This window comes from Dermacentor silvarum, chromosome 8 (assembly GCF_013339745.2).
Source record: "Dermacentor silvarum isolate Dsil-2018 chromosome 8, BIME_Dsil_1.4, whole genome shotgun sequence".
Classification (NCBI taxonomy): Eukaryota; Metazoa; Arthropoda; class Arachnida; order Ixodida; family Ixodidae; genus Dermacentor; species Dermacentor silvarum.
The window spans coordinates 159,070,486-159,095,356 of NC_051161.1; the positions used below are offsets into that span (position 1 = coordinate 159,070,486).

The 24,871-nt window shown below is 45.4% G+C and overlaps 1 protein-coding gene across 1 annotated transcript in view; it reads right to left on the reverse strand.

Moving 5' to 3' along the window:
• LOC119462535 (decapping and exoribonuclease protein-like) overlaps positions 1-20,556 on the reverse strand; it is a 41,332-nt gene extending 20,776 nt beyond the window's left edge. Inside the window, 5 exon segments of the mRNA XM_037723878.2 lie at positions 293-405; positions 408-427; positions 5,222-5,459; positions 5,955-6,184; positions 20,136-20,556. Coding sequence (XP_037579806.1) covers positions 293-405; positions 408-427; positions 5,222-5,459; positions 5,955-6,184; positions 20,136-20,548 — 1,014 coding nt within the window. The 5' untranslated portion in view covers positions 20,549-20,556.
• Between the last annotated feature and the right edge of the window lie 4,315 nt (positions 20,557-24,871).

Below are 24,871 nucleotides of genomic sequence, written 5' to 3' on the forward strand. Positions count from 1 at the left end.
TTATCATAAGCATTTTATCCCCAATATCACAAAAAGAAAGCTTAATTACAACTAAAAAATTCACGCTTTTAATATATGTAAAATATTCTCTAAACATAGCGAAAATACCAATAACACGGTTATTAAATTATGCATATATCGTTTTTTTTTTCAAAGCCACATAACTATAGAATATGCGTAACACAGGTTACACGTTTAAGTGAACCGGTGAGCCGTTCAAATGAACCGGTTCATTTCAGTGAGCCGTTTTGCCCATCTCTAGTGTGATGCCGCAAGCGAAGTTATCACCAACCTTGGCTCTGTGGGTCATCTCACGGACGTCGAGTTCCTCGAGGGTGCCTACTAGACCATTGTCGTCACGGAAGCCACACAACACTCGTGGGATCCCCACCAGGAAGGACTGCGCCACCACTTGAGCAGCTTGAACCTGCGAAAATGACAGAAGCGACATAGCTATCGAAGCATGTATGGAATTAAGTTAATGGTAGTCCTAAGTTATTGTATATTTGTAAATTACCTTTATGGCACACAGAAAATGTCACTCTTATTGCATGTGAAGTTGGTGTGCCAGTAAAGGCAGAAAACTGAAAGACAGGTCGCAATAGCATATTGAGGTTCCCACAATAGCTGTCCTCTACTTCATGGACTTGTACAGTGTGTGCTGAGACTAATTACCATTTAGGCAATAAAAAAGAATAAAATCGCATCCCAAAGGAACAAAACACTCAATTTAGAGAGTTCTGAGAACCTTCTTCAGCACAAAAACAGGCCAAATATGTGAAAATGAAAATAGTTTAAAATTCATGATGTGACACTGACAAAGGGTGCTACAGCTTTCATGTGAAATTCAAAAAGGGGAATTCTGGCATTCATTTTCTTCACTGGAAAGTGAGCCTTTCCGCCAAATACAGTAAACCCTGTTAACTTGCAGCTGCAAAAACAGGTTAAAAATTTCGAGATAAGTGAAATCACGAAAATAAAAGCCCACTGGCTGCACATAGACCCCGTGAATCCTACCCAAAATGCCGCCAGTAATATCGCATTTATTCGCGGTAAATGAATGCACTCGCGTCATGAACGCACCCCAACTTTGCTACTGTGCCGTCCCACGATCGAATGGCTGTGGTGTATTTTTCCGGATGGACTAGAATCCTTTACTCATGCACATGTGTTTAAAGCAAGCGCACTTAATATCAATGCCCATTGCTGTGTTGGGAATACTTAAAAATGATGGCAGGTGAGGAATTCCGAGATCATGTAAACAAAATTCGCAGCTAACTTCTGTAGGCTACACAGCCACGCTAGCGGCAACATGCCGCAGCGGCACACCGGCAGGGGCGGTGGGTTTGATGACCGAGAAGCTGACTGGCAGAGCCATGACGAGAGAACACTGGCAGTAAGCATGCGGTAGGACAGGCTGTGTCTAATCACGGTAGCTTGGGGCCTACACAATGGGAAACTGTGACAGCGCTCAGCTTGTTCTCACAACTCTAGAGAGAAAAACAATGTAACTGGCTCTCTGCAACAGTTACTTTAGGCAGTTTACGAACTTTGCTCTGACGTAATAGTAGACAGCGCGCACGCAATGCATAGCCCGGCGCGAGGGCGAGGCGTACAGAGAATCGAAGTGAAGAAGGGTCGGCCGGCACTTGGTCAGTATAGACAGCCTAGTCGTGCATAGAGTGTCGAATTCGCGTGTCTGTTGTTTGCTTTGGTGCCCGTCTTTGGTGTTGCTGTGTGCGATGGGCCCCAAGTCGAGTTATATGCCTGCTGTGATACAGAGAGTTTATCTGCTCACAAAACGGAAACGCTGATCAGACACCGGGTAAACTTTGACATGCCGATGAGCAGGAGGGTCGAGGAAAGCGATGCAAGCATAATGCCAAAACAACAAGTGCCGAAAAGCAGCACTTCAACATGATGCTTGCGATAACGGCAGACGGCTGGAAGCGCTGCGAGGACGAGCTGTTGTGGATCCACAATGACAGGTCTGGTGGTTCCGATGTGGCGTGAAATGCAATAAACCTGGTTCGGTATGCAAACAGTATCGTGCATTTTTACTGCAAAGATAAGTATCTGATTGCTTTTTCAAATTATTACTGTCTTTTTTCAATTTTTACTGTTTCGAAAAAGTTCCCATAAAATTTACTCCGCATAATGAACAACCCCCCCACCTTTGGTTTGGAATTTTGGGAAAAAAAAAGTGCATTCATTACGCAAGTATATACAGTATTCTTGGTCATTTTCGCATGTATCGGCTCTGGGTCACATTGGCATCTACTTTGCTGATTAATGTATTGATCAGATGTTTGCTTGTATTCAGTGTTATCTTTCCTGGTTTTGATTCTTGTAGTGAAGTTTGGAGTTTCCAGCCCTCCAATAATTCTGCTTCGATAAGTCCTAGCAAGTCTGTATCTGAGATTACACCTTGGACTGTGTTCAGCGATGTGGGGTCACTGTTGTGGGGTCACTGTTGGGGGTCACTGTTGTGGGGTGTCAGCAAAGGCTGTTTGTTAGTTTTGCAAGCTTTTCGTGTTGCAGCTAGTCACGAACATCGAGGAGGAGGTCACCGCTAGCTACCTTGCTAGCTTTATAGCCTGTCCAATTGTGTTGGTCAAGGATTTGCTGCAGGAAAGAGTGACATAAATCTTTCTCATTTTCAGGTTTTTTGCTGTGGGCTGTGTTCAGTTAAGACGTTGGTGCATGTCTGCCAACCCCTTTTAATTTTGCCGAAAAATATAATATATTTTTGCTGGCCGAGTCCCCAGAACCACAAAACCATTGTTAATGTAGCGAAAATAATTTTAGATTTGCCACAAAAATTTCAGATGATTCCACTGAGCCGGAACCGCTTTTTGTGAATTTCATGAAAATGGGATTTCGATGTGATCCCAGAAAACTACTGTAGCTGTGGGCCTGAAGGATTTTCTTGGCATAATATGAACAGTGTGTGTTGACAAAATGTTAGCTTACAATGTTGGCGCTGTCATTAAAAAAAATTGCAGATACGGCACATTGTTCAATAGCACTCAAAGTTTAGATTTTTTGCTCCCTGTGTATAGCAGTCAGAAGTTTCAAAATTATTTTCAATTTTCAAACATATATTAGGTTAATAAGTGTGCTAAATGCAATTACCGTGAGTAACGTCAAATGGCATCCAAAAATGCCTAGTGTGGGCATGTCTCTAAAGATGCAATAACTTAAAAATCAAATTTAAAAAAAAGAAAGCCATCTTCGATATTCTTTAAAGTCTCCAGAATTAAAGCCAAGCCTGTGTCCTAACTGAATCTGTAAAAAGATGTTGCATTATTTTTGTGAGGTCTGAGTTATAAAGCGAGAAATGTGTCCAAATTGACGTTAATGCCCTAACCCCGGAAATGAGCGAGCATGTATCTGTAGTTTCCAGGTTCATTATTTTTAGGCCGTAAATAGGTTTCGTTGTGGTCAGGAAATGGCGAATTTACAGGAACAAAAAAAAAAAAAAAACGAAGAGATGGTTCCAGCTCAGTGGAATCTTCTGAAATTTTTTTGGTCAGTTTAAAATTTTTTTTCACTACATTAAAAATGGTTTTGTGCTTCTAGAGACTTGGCCAGCAAAATATTTTTTTCCTTAAGAGGGGTCGGCAGACATGCACCGACATTCTGAACTATGATAACGTGGTATTATCGGAATGTTGGGAATGGGAATGGGAATGTCATGTTGAATGAAAAATGTCACAGAGCCTCTGGTGCATATGTGCTTTAAAGCAGTACAATCTGGTAGCAAGGGGAAAGGTGCTCTATGCATGTTGATTGTTGTAGTTGCTTGGCAATGATGGCAGCCTCCCACCACAGAGTCCAACAAGGGGACGCTACCACTTTTGACAGAGAATTGGCTTGCATACGTCACTCATACATCACTACTAGTATAACCCAATGTGCTGTACTCAAGGTTAGAACTACCGCACCAGATTAACGCCCAAGCCACCTGAGAAAGACAGGAAAATCGGGAAGAAAGGAGATGACAGGACAGAAAGAAAATTCAGAGGAAAATAAACGATCAAGGTGAGGGACAGGAAAAGGCGAGCGCCGATTTCCCTCAGAAGGGTCAATTCAGGGTGCCGTCTATGTGAAGCCGAGGCCAAAGCGGTGTGTCTAAACAACGGCCATTGGCTACATCCCCAGGATCCCCTTTTGAAAGTGAAACTTTTATGAAAGTGAAACAAGACCCAGCCGCATACAGCTGAGCACAGGAGAGTCTAGCCCCCATGTGTCTGGGGTCCATGGTGTCGCAACACACCAAATGCATGATAAAGCAAACTCCCCTGTGGGGTTTCAACATTCAGACTTCAGTTTCTTCATTTACCTTCTTCTGATCTGGCAAGAGCAGAGCCAGGTATATGAGAGCGGTATGTGAGAATTTTGGGCATGGCGCTCTTGAAGCATTTATATGAGTGTACCAGTTGCACAATTGCATTTCTTCCTCTCTTCAGAATATCAGCTATTTACATCTGATTTGTAACCCACACTGCCATTTTCAAAAGAGATTCCTAGAGGAATGTGGGAGCACAATGCAAAATCCAGTGAGGTGCCTTGTGGCAGAATACTTTGAAACACCTCCCCTATGAAGTACTGGTTTCACGATGAGTTTCACTACACCACCAATATTGCAATGCATGCTGGTAGTACTAGTGAGATGACGAACGACTGTGGTGAGAAGCATGTTGAGTTTATATCATTTTGACCTCGCTTACCCGTGGAGATCAAAAAGCAGAAAAGGTAGGAACACAGATTCTGCAATAGGAATGGGGTTCAGCAGACACACGCTCCCATTTCCCCCTAGAACTCACTGCAAAAATCCACAATGGCACTGTCCTCGACATTTCCCTCAATGTTGCTTTGAACACCATAGGGACGAGGACTACTGACTAGCTGCACACCCATTTCACAGGTGTGGGATAGGGCATGAGAGAGTGACAAAAGGTGCGAGTGCTGGTTATTGAGAGTACGTATGAAAGTCAGTGACGGTGAGTGTGAATGAACCGTATCAATGTGACTGAATGCCTATGAGTGTGAGTGCACATGAATGTGAGGGTGCACACAGCCCCCGAAAATAGTGGTGAGTGAGTGTTACTCCGCTGACGTATGAATGTCATCGTGGTGCTCACCAGGCCGCTGTGCGGGCACTCTGAACGTGGTGAAGTCGGTCTATTGAAGCAGACTATATCTGCAGAGGACTTACCGGCAGAAGTTTCGGTACTGCTGCTCGGAGAGGCAATCTCGTGAGGTCTTGAGCTCGACATAGCTCCCCGTAGAGCCTGGCTGTGACTGCCGACCATGTCTGTGCACCCTAGGGTCGACGCCATCCACCTCAGCGCCGAAGACGAGGGAATGCGACTCGAGCCGGCTTCGCACCACTATGCAGTACTCCTCGCATTCGTTCACCACCGCGTCCACATCGGGCACACCCTCGGGCTCCGCTGCATTGGTTACACGCAACAGCAGACCCAGCTTCCCCAACAGTGCTGACAGGTCTTGCTAGGAACACCAGGTGTTCCCACTAATACACCGGCAAGACTTCCAGATTTAACGCCCATTTTATTCAGCGCTATTTTGGTGGTTCTTGCAACAAGTGAAAAAACAAAAAGGAACAGGGAAACAAAGACCGCTATAGAGGTAAACAAAGCTTGGCTTCAAATATGTCTGTTACTGCTCTTTCTTGTTTGAACATTAAACCTATGAACAGCACGTACTTCAAGAAACCACAATTACACAATAAGCTGCTGCATCAAGTGGGTGTACAATCATCACAGTGCTTAATTAAACTAAAAAACGTACGTGGCACAAGTTATGGCATGAAGACAGTGCCGTTAATGTTGCTCATATCGCGCAGGTTATAAGAGTACAGTGTACAGCAACAGCAAATGAACACGGATGGCAAAGTCACATGCTGTTTAAACCAGGAAAACACTCACCACTGACCATGTACTGCTCGAACTTGTAGCCCCAGAATGACATACGGTCACGGCGGGGGTCAGCTGCATCCTCGAGTCGCCGCTTGCGCTCTGATTCTGTCTCGAAGGCACACAGGTAGATGCTGCCTCGAAAACGGCACGCTGCCAGAAGCCAGTCCTCACGTGCCTCGTATGCCGTGCATGCCAGTCGCGTCAGCAGGCCCCGGTAGCAGACAAAGTCTGTGTGTAGGCTGCGCGTAATACGTGTCATGTAAGACAGCATGAAATCAATAGACACCAAGAAGGGAGGAAGGAAGGAAAAAAGCACTTTTAAACTTTGTTCCCTGCTCTTTGTCTTTGGTTCCCATTCGGGTAATTTTTGTGCACAATCCACAAAGAAAACACACCTAAGACATTAACTTAACGCAATAGTGTGTAGAGTGTCTCGAGTTAAAAGTGTAAAAGAACACTTCAAGTTTCTGCTAGTCTTTTTCTAAGCAAGTTGCCAAAGTGAGAGTACAACAAGACAACCCCTTTAGTTGTGTTTTCAAAGATGTCTTTGGACATTATGCAACCTTGGATTGAGAACTAAGTACAGTGGAATCTCGATGATACGAATCTCACGGGGTCACGAAAAAAATTCGTATTAGCCGAAATTCGTATCATCGAAACACAATTAAAACTAGCTAAATTAAAGAGTCAAGAGGTGAACTCACTCAGGCACACGTACGTAAAAAGCATTTACAGTATAGACCACTTATAACGTAACCGTTTATAGTGCAGAACTGGCTACAACGCGGCCTTTTCCGACTCCCGTTCACCCTCCCATAGAACTCCATGTATACGCATACCGCTTACAGTGCAGCCGCATGAGACGAAATTGCGACTTCCGCGGGAAAATCTCGCCGACAAGGGCGGTAGCGAGCACGAGGTGCGCCCACCGATGGAAGAGGAGATCAACGAGGGCGAGGCGGACGAGGAGTATGAGACGTGGAGCACGAGTCCAAGGGCGATAAAGTCGTCACCGCGCGCCGTATGTGCGAGTGAAAGCGCGCGGGGGACGCGCACCTTCACGGACAGCGAATGCACAGCGGAGAGCAAACGTGACTGCCGTTGCGCGAAAGGCAATGCCTCCTAAAAAAAGGAGGCATTGGCAAAAGGCCGTGGGGGTATGGGAGGGGGGCGACGTTTTAGGCGACGCTGTGCTGCGGCGCCAAATGCATATCTTGCAACCGAGCGCAAGGGTAACTGGTGACGCAATCTCCCCACACGAAAGGAGCAAAGCGTGAAGGTAGCGCAGGAGGGAGGGAGTGGGGGGGAGGGAGGGGGGGGCGGCTCCTACTCTGCCCGCAAATGCGTTCCTGTACTTTGCGCCTGTGCCGGCTGTCGGTGTCGTCGCGCGCACCGTTTCTTGAAAGCGATCTCCACACGGCTCTGACCTTCGTATGCGCTGTGCTTACACCGCTCAGTTTCCGTTGAAGCGATAGACCACACGAACCTTCGCTTGCTGCGGCGGCCGCGCTTCCCCACGCGCGGCCGCTGCAGCGAGCGAAGAGACAAAAAGAAAAGCACAAAAACAACAAAAGCGCCACAGCTTCAAACTCTTCGCGCCCAGTCGCGGCTTCCGCGCTGTCTGGCGCCGCGTCCGCGCCTCCGCACCAAAAGAGAAAGGGAAAACGCACGTGACTGCGCACTGTTCTCTTTCGCGGCCGTCGGTGGGGTGGCGTTCATTCGTATCAACCGACACGGGTCGAAAATCGATTCGTAACAACCGTTCTCTAGCACGTTGCAATGTAATGGCGCTCGGCCGGGACCTAAGAAAAATTTGTATCATCCGGAAATTCGTATTAGCCGTGATCGTATCATCGAGATTCCACTGTACTTGGGTGTCAGCTAAACCAGTTGTTAATCTTCAACATGAAATTGCGCAGATTCTGTATCCTTACAATGAGTGCACCTTTACAATTACCGATGCACCGTCTTATGTTACTGGAGTATATGAATTGTTTGTGCCGAACTTTTTGTACATGCACAGAAAACATGGTTAGATTATTAGTGCATGTGTTGTACCTTCCGTCTGTCCCTGTGTTTTTTGTGCTTCACTTGCAGTATGTTGTACCAACAAGGCCGAATTTCTACTCTTTTCAAGTTAGATTGTTGTTCTTTTTCTTTGTATTTTCCAACACCTGTTTGAGTAGAACAGCATTATATAATTAGTATTATGTGATAACCGTTATTTGCAACTGCACGTGGGAGCGAGTACCTTTTTAAAGCGTGCACACCTTTAGTCTTTCCTTCCCCTTAAACTTTCAAGAAATATAAATGTTCAATCAATCAATCAATCAAAAGCTACACATGGTACAACAGAAAAGAGTGTTTCGCATGGCACATTTGCTAGAAAGGTTAAAGTAAATTGTGGGGTTTGATGACCCAAATGATAATAGTGAGCTATGAGTGACGCCACAGTGCCCCTAAGCTCCAGATTGCCTAAAGCATGGCGCACAAGTATTCTGCCCCATCACAATTTGGCCCACCTCAGCAGTAGTGCTGCAGCGGGTGTTCCAATAGTTCATTAGGTGGAAAAAATATTGGTCAGGTGTAAAAGTGGTACATTTATTTGGCAATCAAATACACTCCTTCCCGTGCAGACCGGACACAAGCATTTTGCAATGACGGTCCACCATTTTGCATTTCGGCAGTTCCTCTCAACAAAAAATTAACTCTGAATCCCACCCATTTTCATCAACCACCATTCAATCTTGACAAGTGAGGAATGCGCATATTTAGGTGTAATTAGTATTGATTGTAGTTTAAAATTCAACAGCCATGTCGCTCACAATAAAAGACTGTTGCCTTATCGAATGTGCACGCTCATTACGGCTTCACTGTTCTTTTTGCACCTATACTGGTTTCATTGTATGCACTACATTTTCATTCACTCTCCCATTAACTACTGTGTAATGTTTTGGGTAACACATACCGGAGTCATTAACACGTATATTAAAGACTCATTTAGTAGCATTTCATCATGAGCACTTTTCAGTCGACAGAAAAACATTCATCCAAAAGAAAGGTGAACCTTACACCATTGGGTATATTAGTAATATAGACAAGGAATAACAGAGGTCCTATCCCAGACTCTTGGGGAAGTTTTGCAGACGTGACAGGTAAGGAAGTTGAGGGCTCACCAAAGATGTAACATTCCGTTTAATCAGACATAATTAATCTGGTGACCTTACACCATTGGGTATATTAGTAATATAGACAAGGAATAACAGAGGTCCTATCCCAGACTCTTGGGGAAGTTTTGCAGACGTGACAGGTAAGGAAGTTGAGGGCTCACCAAAGATGTAACATTCCGTTTAATCAGACATAATTAATCTGGTCGCCTCTTCTACCTCTTCTCTTCTCTTGACCTCCCATGTGCTCTTCCTTCTGTTTCACGAGCTTTACACGGGCCTCCCCTCTGTCGTCAACCCTCCTGGGTTGATATGGTACCACGTTGTTCACAGATGATGTTTCAATAACACCTTGTGGTCCACTGTAGCACAGAGTCTTTAAAATGCCTTGCTGATGGGTGGACTTCACAACCTTGCAGGGTCCTGTAAAAGGAGCCTTTGATCCTTGCAGACCCCTCCGAACAGGCACGTAATCTCCCACTTGTATGTCCAGAGATTGGACTGAACGTCGGCGGTCGTAAGTTCTTTTCATTGCGGTCTTGTATATAGCATGTTGATTGTCAGACTTCTTTCGTTCTTGCAGCACCAAAAGATTCGTGATCCCCAACAGGTGGTCTGCGGGAAGCCATTCCGATTTGTCATGGTACGCGAAGTACGGTGTGCACCCCAAGCCATCCGTGTGTGAGTGATTGTGGTGGTTCACAGCAGCTTCAAGGGCACATTTCCAACCGCCTGGAAATCCCGGGTACAGCACGATGAACTGTTTGACATCTCGTATCGCTCTCTCGGCGGGTCCATTTGCTTCTGGATGGTATGGTGCAGCGAAACGAAGCACTATGTTCCTCTCGTCAGCCTAACGTTTCAAGCGATCACTTCTAAAAGCTGGACCATTGTCAGTGATGATTACTTTGGTGTGTTTGAACATATCTCGGTTAAGCAGCGAGATAACGCTGTTGTTTGTTTAATCTTCCAGCAGGTCCTCCAAAACCCGCCACGGCCACCGGATTCCAGTGAATCATGATACAGGCTTAAAATGTTTCCTACACTCATTGTAGGCACATGTAGCCTACCATTCTTGAGAGTCATCTCTTCCATGCCGTCCCACAACATATGGGTGACATGCTTGTTGTCATCTTGGTTCCTAATTAGTAGTCTTGACAAGGCGTCTGCATCTGGCAATTTTTCTCCTGGCCTGCGAGCGACATCAAAGGCAAACTGTTGTATTTCGCTCACCCACCTGGCCAATCTTCCTTTAGGTTGCAAGAGATTAAGAATGTATGTCAATGCTTGGTTGTTGGTGAATAGGCTGAAGTGTTAGCCTTCCAGGTACGTCCTGAAATAACAAAAGGCCATTACGACTGCCAAAGCTTTTTTTTCCGTCGTTGGGTAGTTAACTTCGGCCTTGGTGAATGTGTAGGAATAATAGCCGATCACCTTGAGCTGTCTCTTCGGATGCTCACTCCCGTCCTGCTGGTATAGTACAGCGCCAGTACCATAATGGGAAGCATCGGTGTTTAGCTCAAACGGGTTCAAGAAATCCGCTATTGTCAGCACGGGGTCAGATGATATAATTTTTACAAGCTGCTGATACTTATCTTCCCATTCATTAGTCCACGCAAATGGATTATCTTTTTGTGTCAGCAACGTTAGGCATTTGGTCTTTAGGGCGTAGTCCTTTATAAAAGCCCTAAAATGTCTAGCGAGACCCAGGAAAACTCAAAGAGAATGCAAATCATATGGTTTTATCAGCTGGGAGATGCGCTTGACGGACTCTTCTTTCGTGCTTTTTGTTTGTCCGTCAAATATTCTCCCTAGGAAGACAACAGTGTTCTTAAAGAATTCGCCCTTCTTCAAGTTAATCTTTAGCCCAGCTTTGCTAAGTGCTTCTAGTACCCGGGATAGATGCGAGCAGTCGTCACGAGTCTTCGAATCACAAGTCACGAATAATTATTTACACGTCAATCACGAGTCTTTGAATCTTTGAATAAATGATGATGTCATCCACATGCACGTTGCAGGTGATTCCGGTAAATTGGCTAAGCATGCTGTTCATGATCTTCTGAAACCATGCACCAGAATTTTTCCAACCGAAAGGCAGTCGGTTGTATTCAAAAATGTTGAAAGGAGCAACAAATGCCGTGAATGGTTTGTAGTCTTCTTGCAGCGGAATCTGCCAATATCCTTTGCAAAGGTCGATGCGGGGAAACCATGTACATCTGCCTGCCTCGTCAATAATATTGTCAATCCTTGGCATCGGGTATGGGAATAAATCAGTCTGACGGTTTACAAGTCTGTAATCAGTGCACATCCTGAAAGTGCCATCATCTTTGGGCACAATTGTAATTGGAGATGCAAAGGTAGATGTTGATGGTCGAATAACTTTAGCATCTAGCAAGCCTTGTAATTCTTCCTTTAGCCATTTCTGTTTTTCATAGGACATCCCATAGGCCTTTCTTTTAACAGGTGTTGTGTCGCTGAGCTTGAACGGAACATCACTTACTTTTGCTGCAGGAGTGTAAACTCCGATGCATATCAGCTCCGGGAACTGTGTCGGTACATCCGAACTCTCTCTGACCAATTTGAGACGTGTTTAAGAGAAGTCTGCACACAAATTCAACTGGGATGTCTCAACCAGAATGTCAACAACGACTTCATCGCGCCATGAGATGTTTATCTTTAATTTCTTCATGTCAGGGCGTGCCAGTATAAAATTAAATGCGGCGTCATGAACAAGCAGTGCTTCTACAGTTGTTTTGCTTGTTTTAAACTCTACACACATGCGTGCTCACTTGTCTAGCACTCGAGAACTTCCCTCGTAACTGTGTACTTTGACAACTTTTCCACTGAATATTCGATCTTGCAGAATCAATAGCGAATTAACTATGCTAACTGATGCTCCAGTGTCAATTAATACTTCAATCATGTTTCCATTGACGCTCATCTGTGCGTACAGTAGGCCTGCCGCAGACTTCGCGAAGTAGACGCTTTCTTTCGGTGTCTCCAAAGAGACGGAAAAATCCGGGCTTACCAGCTCTTTTACTTGTTTCGGGTATGGAGCCCTTTCTTTGGCTGAGTCAATTTCAGCATAATTCACTATAGTGTTTTGGCAGTAGGACGCCAGGTCTTCTGGGGATCTGATGGTAGAGCTTCGGCTACTGATGTTGCTCTCTTGGTCAAGTAAAAGGTCGTCGGGAATGTCTTTCAGTGACTGTAAGAGTTCATCCAATGTGGCAGGTTGTCTCATCATGATTAGACGCTGATAATCCTTTGTCATGCCCAGAATTACCAGTGGCACGATTGATGATTCCCGCAGGTCGGGGTTGGCGCGTTGCAGAAGCAAGCGTTTCTCGTAAAAGTAGTCGATAACCGATCCTTCTCGCTGCTTGTATGCAATGGCCTTTCCCCAGCATTCTATGGGATTCAAAGCGAAGGCTCACAGGAAGCTAGCTCGCCATTCAACCCATGGTACATCTGTGTTGATGGCTCCGTGCAATTCGAACCACTTTCTTGCATTTCCTAAAAGGAAATGCTGCATATTATAGATGCGGTCACAATTCGTTGTCCAATTGTTCTGCGAACATGCATATTCATAAAAGTGAAGCCACGTTGACTGGCTTAACGATGTACCATCAAAAGGTTCTGGCTTGATAAGTGCTTTCACCGCCTGATTTGTTGATTGGAGTGTTGATGACAATATGGTCAGAAGCTCTTGCTGTTGCTGCGCATGCTGTTCCTCATTTTTCAAGAGGTGTTGTATGAGATGGTCGGCAGCTTGAGTTTCACTTTTAACTACAGTTGGTCTACTAGAACTGTCACTCCAGCGTTGGAAGTCAGTCACACGCATATGCACTCTGACTGAGCCAGTGGATTCGAGATGCTCAAGCAATGAATTGGCTCTATCGGCTAAGAAGGCCAAGAAGTCCAGTGTGCTGACCTTTTCAGGTAACTCGATGGCATTGTCTCCATCTTCCTGGTAGTTCCTCACCAGTAGACGACCATCTTCATGTCGGGCGATGGTGAATGACACCCACATGGTTCAAAACTGTGACTGCGCCAAAATGTAACATTCCGTTTAATCAGACATACTTAATCTGGCCGCCTCTTCTACCTCTTCTCTTCTCTTGATCTCCCATGTGCTCTTCTTCCTTCTCTTTCACGAGCTTTACAAAAGATTTCCTCAAACTGCTGTCAATTATTTAAACACACCTGTATCCACCTAATGACCACTGAACTGACCCCGTATGTTCTCAGTTTTTTCCATAAGTTTAACATGACAGACTTTGTCGAATTCTTTTGATAAATCGAAGGTAATCACATCAACTTTCTTTTTCTTAATTGGTGGCTTCAACGCACTAATAAACTGTTTTGAAGAGTTGCTGTAACAGTTTAAAGGCACCTGTGGAAGCCATGCTGTTCATCATATGAGGGTTGTTCAATAAAGACTGAGAATGATTCTCTGAAACATTTATTTCTGAACATTACTCATCAAAACTTTCGTCGCCTTCAAAGTATTCTCCACTGAGCGCAATGCACTTGACCCAGCGTTTCTACCATTCCTGAAAAACACGGGTGAAGCCATTTTTTGTCATCCGCTTGAAAACTGCCTCCAAAGCCTTCACTACATTCTGGGCTGTATCAAAATGACGTCCCTTCAGTTCCTTTTTTTGCCGTGGGGTACAAAAAGAAGTTGCAGGGGGCCAGGTCAGGACTACAGGGTGGGCGAAGGATCATTGAGATGTTTTTCTGGGAGAGAAATTGGACCACAGTGTTTGCAATGTGAGCCCTTGAATTGTACCCCCCCCCCCCCCGTGGTGAAGTTTCAAATTTCCCACAAGTTCGGGCCTTTTTTGTGAAATCTGTTCTCTCATGAGCGTCTCCAAAACACTCCTGTAGTACTCGGCGTTTATCGTCTGGCTCGTAGGAACTGAATGGGTGTAGACCATTCCCTTGTGGTCTAAAAATGTGATTACCATTGCCTTGTTTGCTGACCTTTCTGCTTTAGCCTTCATTGGTTGAGGCTGCCCCTTTTCAGCCCACTGAGTGCCTTGACACTTCACCTCTGGGTCATTGGCAGTAAACCCAGGTCTCGTCTGCAGTAATAATGGTCTTCCACCAATCTTCACCTTCTTCTAGGCACCGCTTCCACTCGAGACAAACGTCTACACGGTTTTGTTTCTGGAATGGGGTGAGCAGGCGAGGGATCTACTTCACACGCACTCTGGACATGTGAAGACATTCTTTCAAAATTTTATGGGCGCTTCCTACTGAAATCTCCAGGGATTGGGCAAGTTGCCTGACAGTAAGGCATCTATCGGTTTTTATCATTGCAGCCGCTGTGTTGACGGTTTCCTCAGAAAGGGCTGTAAGAGATGCACGATCCCCTCCCTGCAATTGAGGGTCGTCCCTGCCCTCTTTGAAGTCCTTAAACCACTGAAAACACATTGCACGAGACATAACACCCTCACCAAATGCATGAGTCAAATAGGCATACGTTCCTGTGGCCATTTTGTTAAACCGCACACAAAACTTGATTGCATAGTGTTCACGCGAAATCGCCATCGGTCACACAACCAGCACACTTGGAGGCTATGACATGCTAGCTCATGTTTGGATGCATATTGCTGCTGCCACAATAGAGCGAGAGTGATGTGACATCTGGTGGAAATTAATGGTGTCACAACATTTACGAATTATGCCAAGAGACGACGCAGCGAGCGCACAGTGAAGAGCACCAGACTGAGTCTCAGTCTTAATTAAACAACCCTCGTATATTAAATTGTTATTTTCAATGTGCTGGAACAAGTATTTTTGAAGTATGTGTTCCATGAGTTTACATAGGGTGCATGTTATGGACATCGAATGGTAGCTACTTACTTTTTGCTTATCTCATGCTTTGAAAATCATCAGCAAACTACGACTAATGACCAATCTTCTGGTAAGGCACCTATATTAAGTAAAACAGTAAATACTGAAAATTAAGTGATCCATTGGCTGTAACGGTTTTAAATTCGTTCAGTACTTATCTGGACGTGAACTATTCTTCAAATTTAACAGAAGTGCGATAATTCCTTGTTTATAGATGATATCAGGATGTGACTCATTTCCGTCGGCATCTCCTGCAGGGTTATCTGTCTTCGAGGAAAACATTGTGACAAAGTACCTGGACCAGGAGAAATTTTTTTCATCTGCAAAGCTTTCTTTCTGAGAAATGTGTGTGCATTTCCTTGGTAACTTTGTGCTACAGTCAGGTGGATGAAAATTTTTCTTTTTTCGCTGAGTAGTTGTAAAGGGCGGAGTCATTCTCACCGGTTCGCTAAATATGTTTTTGTAGACTACGACTCCATTTATTGTGGGCTTTGAATGGTTTTGAATGAGATAAGCATCTCCGGAACTTTTCCAGACTGTGTCTCATGTACTCCATCAACCGCGCTGAAAAATAAAATAGCTCGAGCTGAAGCATCTCCGGAACTTTTCCAGACTGTGTCTCATGTACTCCATCAACCGCGCTGAAAAATAAAATAGCTCGAGCTGCTTTGAACTCCTTTTGTGCCTGCACGCTAAAGGCCGTAGGTCTCCTTGGAGGCTTCTTTCGGACACGTGGCAGTTGATGCTTTAAGTAAATCATGTTACCGGTAACCTACAAGTTGGCCCTTTCTATTTACTTAACCTTCCTTGGAAACAAGCCAGATAGGCATTCGAACATGACGGATAGTGCACCCACACATTATTTACATCTCATTCCTTTGCAAGTGTGTCGAGGCCAAGCTCGAAAGAATTCAGAATACACGTGTGATCAGTTCCTGTGCAAATTGTACACACATGCTGTTCAGTTTTTGTTAAGCTTTCATTCACGACACTAATTAGGATGAGCTATTACTGTTATGTGCTTTGAAATCCCGCGTATAATTGTGACTTCATAGCTGAATATTTTATCAAAGCAAAACAGCAGATCCAGCATGGATTGACACTGGTCCTACACGCGTGTTTGGCTATAGACTACTTGCACAACACCTTCACCATAGGTTAGGTGACATTCACCATGATATCTCTGATTAGATCACTAGTGAGCGAGTGACCCAAATGCCTGAAGTTCAGACTCGTCGACCAACACCAAATAAATTGAAATCTTCTTTTTAGTATGATTGTATTAGAAATTGCATTTAAGTGAGTATGAATGTTTTGAAAGTAAACAACGGAACTTGCTGAGGCTCTATAGACAGCATCAATAATACATTCGCATCCCTATAAATGTTTCTTTTTGTAGTGAAGCTGAGCGGAATTATGGGCGGGAAAAAAGAAAGTGGACAGGACAGACGCTCAAGAGCTTCTGTCCTGTCCACTTCGCTTCTTTCAGCCCATAATTCCACTCAACGACACTACATGATGCACCAACTGACGCAGCAGTCTATGTTTCTAATGTTTCTATAATCAGTAGGGCAATGCCACCGCGTCTATTTGTCCAGTCGGTAATTGGGAAGTCCTTCATTTTTCTGGTTATCAAAGATTCTTAACATGCCCCCAATGCAGAGGATACGGGTGTTTTTGCATTTTGCCCCCATGCCGGGATTTGATCCCACGACCTCGTGCTTAGCAGCGCAACACTATTGCCGCTGCAATGGGTTCGATCTAGCTTGTTAGCAATGCTTTCCGCATTAATAAGCCTTACTTGCATTTGCATTTGGTGTCAGACATAGTCAGCAGACACAGCAGCTGAGCCTTTGGGCACTTTTATAAAATATTCGAGTGCAGATCCCGCGTGTAGACAGTGGTGTACTTGTTTATGACATACCGCAAGTCTGAAGATGAAGTTGGGGGGCACAAGAACACAATGCAAGATAAGGAAGAAATAAGAAGATCAATACATTCAACAGCCAGCGCGGATACAAGATACTGATAGGTGACAACTGTGCTGTAATAATGGAAACATCTTTCATAAGCTTACCAGTCAATGTAATGTAATGTACAGATGTACCTTCAGGGTAAAAAATAAATATACCATTTTGAATGCATTCCTATTAAATTGCATAATGATCATTATACTACTTTTCATGTATAGCAGGCAATGCTACGAAGGCTAGATAGACTTCTTTCTCACAGCTCGCATTTCATGACCAAAAAATTTGGAGTCACATATGAAAGGAAAGGCATGGATGGCTATTCAATGTGACAGTGACTTTTGTACCTTGAGGTCACAAAACATCACACATTTACTACAAGGTAAGTGTCGCAGATCTAAACCTATTTAGCATCAAACAAGTGGAGCGACATGTTTTTGCGCCTAGCAGTCAAGGCGCACCGCTTGCACTTGCAACTAAAACATAGTGCCTCGTATAGGGGCAGCAGACAGATGCACAAATAGCATGTGATTTGACAAGAGCTTACTTCTACAAGTTGTACTTGCGACATGCAAAGTAGTTATTCAGTAGAAAGTGTCACACATCCAACACACTGGGCTGCGAAACACGTATGTGACCGCACCACCACTTCAGCAGCTTCCACAGCGTTGGCTGATAAATACGAAACGGAGTGTGCAATAACACAACGTAGCCATGTGGGCCTTCAAACACCAGCACACACAACACGTCTATCAAAATGCCACATGACAAAAAGACCAAAAATTTTTCAGGGTTACTTTTCAAAATGTATGGAAGTTAGGGATTGAGTATTTTGCTTAAGTTTTGTATAATTTATAAACGAGACACCTTTCAAAAATGTTAAGTCTGTTTACAGGTCTTTTTCTGCTTTTCAGCCCTTTTTAATTTACGATGAATGTGAATAATGTATCTTGTTATCCATAGATTATTTCTATTAGTGCGAACATATTTATCAATACAGTAATGTGCACAAGCTTTCAGTGCATTCCAAAGGAACATGGCATTACCCAGTAGGTTATTACACAAAAGACACAAGTTATCCAAGACAGTACTGTTATCTGCTTTTGAATAGTTTCTAATAACCTTTTTAGTTATAAGTCTGTGAGCTCTAGTTTCACCAAGAAGAAAGAATATAACTACCATATTGTGATTAGATATACCATCTTAAATGAAAACTATACATCCAGATATATCTGACTTAATGAAAATTAAATCTAGAATGTTGAACGGGCATTTACAACCTCTCTGGTATACTCGGTAACAGTTTGAACAAGATTACAAGAGATTTGCATTAGCATGTTTATTAGATTGCATCAAATGCCACAGGTCTTTAGTTTTTTGCTGTTCTTCACATGAATAGTCATGTGCAGTGCTTATATCTATTTCATTAAGCTTCTTGCAGTTTTCAACAACCATTTATTCTTCTCTACCGTTATAAAGCTTCATGATGATTGCTTTGTTTCGATCGCCTTTCTTCTGACCCAACTGATGAATATCTTCTACTAATGACACTTCAATGCCAAGGCAGACAAAAAAGATGCCCTCACGTTTTCAATGCCTAATCTTGTTTGTCTGAGGGATCCCGTAAACAAATACATTGTTTCAGTTCAATAATTTTTCACTCCTGCCATTGAATTGTGCATTCGAGACTGCATATAGTATTTTTAAGGCTTCTCAACCTGGCACACATCTATGTAACCTCAATGAGGTTTTGCTGAAACAGTGAAAGTCTGGAATTCATTTGTGTTTGCGTATCAATAATAGATTGCAGCAGCTATTCAGTATATGGACCCGGATTACACTCAATATCCCTAAAGAGCACCGACTTCTAGCACCACAACCTGCTGATCATCTCATCACAGTTCACTGGGACAAGGTCCATAATCATAATGGCAGTTCTGGACAAACTATTCCTGGAATGGTATTTGGATAGAGCAGAAAAAACACAAACACGAGAAGAAATGAAGACAAACGCTTGTCTTCGTCTTCATTTCTTCTCGTGTCCGTGTTTTTTCTGCGCTATCGAAATACCATTCCATGAAGACCGACCAACAAGCCCACATCGCCACCCTCGTCGTTGTTCCTGGAAATGCTATTTAAGATGTTTTTTTAGTTTTTTTTTTATAATAACAAAGCAGTGTGAGACTGCTTTCCAGATACAAATGATGGAGTGATTTTTGAGGAAAACAGTTGCCACGGCTACGAATTTTGAATGACATGGTGTACACATGACACAGTGACATCTGCCGAAATGGCCCCAGGGTATTTGCAATCAGACACTGCAGCGCCACCAGACCCCAAGTAAGCTTTCTCCACAAGTCCCAGAGGCGAGTGACCAGTGTTCCTCGGTGCCTCGATCATAAACATGGACGGGGAGCCATATCCTCTCCGCGTCAAACCGAAGGGAACAGGGACAAGCGGAAGCAAAGAAAATACAAAGTAAGAAAACGAAAGTAAATGCAACTTCTTTACTGTCCACTGCATCAAATAAAAGTTGGCATCAGACTATGAACGAAGCTGTTGGTTACTCCACGTGAATTGTCTAAATCTCAAACAGCTTTCATTGTGCTAAGAGACGATATACGCGAATAGTGCACTCCTTTAATAGTGCAATTTCACACTAGTGCAGATCACATTATACAGACTTTTGTGTTGCCGAAACTGGTCCAACACTGTTATCTGACTTCGCGCTCTAGCGATTAGTTCAGGCCACCACGGCAGCATCGAATTACTTTCAGTTAAGCTCAGTGAATGCCATAGCCGAAAATGAACTAACGCCGAATTGGTTTCGAATACAATGGCTGTGTTCAACAGCCGGAGCTTTACGACCAGACGCAAGAGTTTAAAATGATTAACCCAAGTTTCAAATTTGGCCAACTGTAAACGAAACTCACAGTAGTGAATCAAGTGCTGAGCCGGTAATATTGTGGCGAAGAAAAAATAAAAAGGATGTCTCATCACAAAAGGGCTTTGACATACGTCTCGGTACCACAGTATCAGCCAACACGGCTGAGATATGCAAAAAATCGGGCAAGATGAGATAACCGCTAGGCCGCACGAACGGCCTCAGCCACTGGGGCTGCTGAAGCAATGTGCAGTGGTGACAACTTATTCGGGAGGGCCTCCAATTCGCATATTGTGCACCTTGCCTTTGGGGTTCGGAGGGGGGAGGCGGATCGCCCGAAGGCTGCGCGGCAGAGCTCAGCAGGAACTTGTCCTTGTTACGGAGGATCCATCGAAGCAGGTTGTCCAGCCTCTCGTTCAACGAGCGGTCCCTGCGCACTGCCACTTCATACCCGCGGTTCAAGTCCCACATGAGTCGATGCCGTTGGTTCGGCATTCGCAGATACTTCATCTGCGCGGCACCATCCACGTACTCGCGCTGCTCGCCCAGGAGCGAGAAGTTGCCGATCTCGCGAGGCTCGCGGAAGCTGGGGAACTTTCCGTTCGACTGCTCCACGGCATCGCGCACACACATGGACGCGACGTAATCGCCTGGAACGGAACATTTTTGCCGCTCCCGCGCCGGCGCTTTGCCGCTGACGCTACCGCTCAGCGCCATAATTGACGCCAACCACTGCCCAGTGTTGCTTTTCCTCGAGCCGTTCTCGGCGCTACTTTGGCGCCTTTCATTCGTACGTACAAGCTGAAGCGAGCATCACAAGTACATTGGGCCCTTCCTTTTGTGTGTATCCTCAGCAGTCTTCGGTCACCGACGTTCTTCTGTCCCACATCGTCGAAAAAAAAAAAATTATGGGGTTTTACGTGCCAAAACCAGTTCTGATTATGAGGCACGCCGTAGTGGGGGACTCCGGAAATTTGGACCACCTGGGGTTCTTTAACGTGCACCTAAATCTAAGTACACGGGTGTTTTCGCATTTCGCCCCCATCGAAATGTGGCCGCCGTGGCCGGGATTCGATCCAGCGACCTCGTGCTCAGCAGCCCCACACCATAGCCACTGAGCAACCACGGCGGGTCCCACATCGTCGAAGGCACATGCAGGGCCAGGTTTTATGCCTTCTGTGTCCGGAAAGGTTTATACCCTCAAGATGTTTGTGGCCTGTTTGGTATGGTGAAGCCGTCTTGGGGACACCTCAAGAGGCTTTGCAAACTCTTGAAGTCTGAGCTCTGGCGCCAAGTCCGCCTTTTGCAAGACTGGCTGCGTGTAGTGTGCCACCACGATAATCCGGACTGGCTAGCGAGCAAGAAGCTGCGTGAGTTCAGACTACTTGCGGCCCAGCTCACGGAGACCAGGTGGAGGACCATGCTCAACTTTATTCTGAGGTCTTCAAATACCTATCGGCCCACTCAGGGGAAGCCTGTGGTCGTTTTAGACGAAGTGTCGCTTCCTGAGGGCATTTCGAGTCTACTCGAAAAAGGCCCTAAGTATGCAGTAGCGCTTGTCCTTGTTTGTCCCTTTCTTGTTTCTGTCTTTTATATTGCGCTGAGTTACTTGTTCAGTTATGCAGAACCAACTAGCCCAACAATTAACTATTCTTGGTGACATGCTTGCCATGTACGTCTCACCTGATCACTCTAATTGGGACCTAGTTCTTCCGTTTGTCACCTACGCCTGCAACACCGCGACTCAGGCCACTACCGGATTCTCACCCTTCTACCTTCTTTACGGCCGTCATCCTTCGCACACAATCGACACCATTCTGCCCTACCAGCCGGACCCATCCGAATGCCTGCCGATCTCGGAAGCCGCCAGACACGCCGAAGAATGTCGCCAGCTGGCCCGCCGATTCACCTCGGACGACCAGAACCGTCAAAAAGCCGTTCACGACGCCCAGAACTCGACACCCACTTTTCTCCCGGGCGTCCTCGTCTGGTTGTTAGTGCCACACCGCACGCCTGGGCTCGCTTCAAAACTCCTTCCGAAGTACGACGGGCCATACCGTGTTCTCGAGAGAACATCACCCGTTAATTACCTGGTTGAGCCGCTCACGCCTCCGTCCGACGTATGCGACGTCGTAACCGCAAAGTCGTTCACGTTCAGCGTCTCAAGCCGTATCAGCATTCTACCGTCCTTCCAGACACCTAAGTCGGATGGCTCCTTTATTTCCGCGGGGCCCTTGTAAGGAAGAGAACGAACGTCGCCGCAAAGGCAAACCTTTGTGGGGGCCACTCCTCCCAGCTGCCAGGACGCTTAATTGTTGTGTGGTAATTTGGAAATTATTGTCTTTTTGAAGATGGCGTTTGCAGGGCACTCCCACAAGATGTGTTTATTTGATGGATAGGCCCCGCACTGTTTACAAGTGGGGGAGCATGGGTCCCTGTTAATATAATGCGTATAGTGTGGTGTGAGTAATGTGTGTGTTTGTGCTTTTCGTATGATTGAGGCGTCCTCTCTCGAATGCGTGTAGGATGGTGTGTTGAGAATTGTTGATGCTTCCCTGCGAGACTTCAAGATATGTATCCTTTCTTTCCGCTGCATCTTCTGCTCTTTTCTGGAAGGTTTGAAAAACTATGGTGGCCACTTCTGGTGCAGCACGTCAAGAACGTGCTGGGCCAGGAGGCATGAGCCTACCAGGAGGCCCGGACTTGGGCTTTAGTTTCTTCGGGGCTAATAAGTGTTATTTCTCTCTCTCTCTCACCGCAAAGCACACAGCATGAAGCACGCAGCAGAAGCTCGAGCTAGGAGACTGCTCGGTGCAGCCTACGACCGGCTGTCGCTACGAACCTCAATAAATCGCCTTTTAGGGGCGAAGCTCCTTATAGCGGCACCCGTTAGTCCCCGTCGTAGTAGGTAGCCACGTCTAGTTTTATGAATTGCTCAATAGATGGCGTTGTGTGTCCGTATATGTATGTATACCCATATATACATATATATGTATACGTATAGTATAACCGGAAGCCGACTTCCGCTTCTGGTTCCGCTTCCGTTTCCACTTCCGGTTCCGCTTCCGGTTCCGGAAGCCAGCTTCCGGCTTTCGGAGAACGCTTCCGGCGTTTTATGAAAAAAAAAAAAATTCCGAAAGTTGTGTCCGTAGCGCGGAATCGCACCAGGGACCCCTCGCTTCCGAACGCGCGGCGCTAACGACTACGCCACGAAGCGCACATAAAGACACGCACCACGATGGCAATAAATACCCAACATTAACGAAAGGCCGCGTTTCTAGCGCGTTTCTAACGCGTTTGTGCTAGCGCGTTACGGCCCGTGTAATAAGCTGGTGTAAGACGCTGTGGCCTCTCCGCCTTATCTTCAACGCGTTTCGAACGCGCTGGCCAAGGCGGTGGCAAGTCAAGTTCAAGTCGAGGAGCGTTTATGAATAGGGGGGTATACTCTCTCAGCAGTCATGTGATGGCGTCGGCAAACGCGGTGCACGTTCCGGCATGTGTAAATGGCTGCGTAAGACGCTCTGGCCGCTCCCCCTTACTAGAGAGTACTGCACGTTTCTAACGCGTTTGTGCTAGCGTCTCCTTAAGCGGGAGATCCGATGATACCCTCCGGAGCTTCGCCCACTCATCATCATTCACCCCGTGGATATGCTGTGATTTTTATATATATATATATATATATATATATATATATATATATATATATATACCTCACGCTAATATACACGATTATGCGGTTTACTTTAGCCAGTCATTCGTAATTTTCAATTATGTGGGCCCTCCAAGCGAATTTTCACCGCCGTCCTCGTTGTGGGTCTCCGTATATCTTTAGGAATATGTATGCTACATGCTGGGCAGGCCACGTAATGCGTAGGATAGATAACCGGTGGACTATTAGAGTTACAGAATGTATACCAAGAGAAGAGAAGCGCAGTCGAGCATGGCCGAAAACTAGGTGGGGTGAGGAAGTTCGCTAATTTGTATGCGCAAGTTGGAACCAGCTAGCGTAAGACAGGGGTAATAGGAGATCACAGATAGAGGCCTTCGTTCTACTACCTTCTAGTACACTGTAGTTCTACACTGGACATAAGCATAGGCTGATGATGATGATGATGCTACATGCTTATGCATACCATACGCGCGGGTTAAATTCCTGCACTATTCAATCACCAATGTTGCTAATGCCAGATATTACTTTATTCACCAACATAATCCTACGAATTTTGAGAATGGCAGCCCACAAACGAATGTAATGAAAAATAACATTAACGGAGCATGCCTTTCACCTTAAATCTGATCGGACTATTAAATATTAAAAGTGCAAAACAATATCAGTGCTCAAACTTGAAAGTGATGTAATTTTACTGGCGTGATTGTTTACGAGCAGCGTAGAGGCGCCTGTGCGATGCCATTACAGGCCCTATACACGGTGTGCTTAAGCTTTTGAGGGTGCCAGAGACTTTGATGCACCAGCCTATGTCTCGTCCGCGTTAGTCGGATCCACTTGTAATAAGATCACCGTCCAGGAAGCTGAAGCGCAAAGCTAGACCATGCTCTCGCAGTCAGTGCTTCACCCTTCGGGCGAAACCAACGTTAGTAGTCTAGTAACGCTGGGCGAAACTGCCATTAGGGCCCGGGCCGAGAGCGGTACGGTTTAAGGCGCGAGACATGTACTATGTCACTAGCGATTGTTGCAGAGGCCGACGTAGGATTTAGCGGAGCGATTTCATAGGTCACACTAGTGACTTTGAGTACGACGCGGTAAGGGCCAGCATAACGGGATAGGAGTTTTTCGCATAGGCCAACGCGACATGATGGGAACCACAGCAAGACGAGCGATCCTGGAGGGAAGTTCACCTCCTGGTGTCGGCGGTCATAGAGACATTTTTGATTGACCTGTGAAGCCGACAAGCGATCGCGGGCAACCTGACGGGCGATGTCAGCACGGCAAGAGCATCACGAGCATAGGCAGAGGATGTGTCTGCGTGAGCATGAAGTATGGTGTCCATAGGCAATGGTGGGTCGTAGCCAAACAGTAGA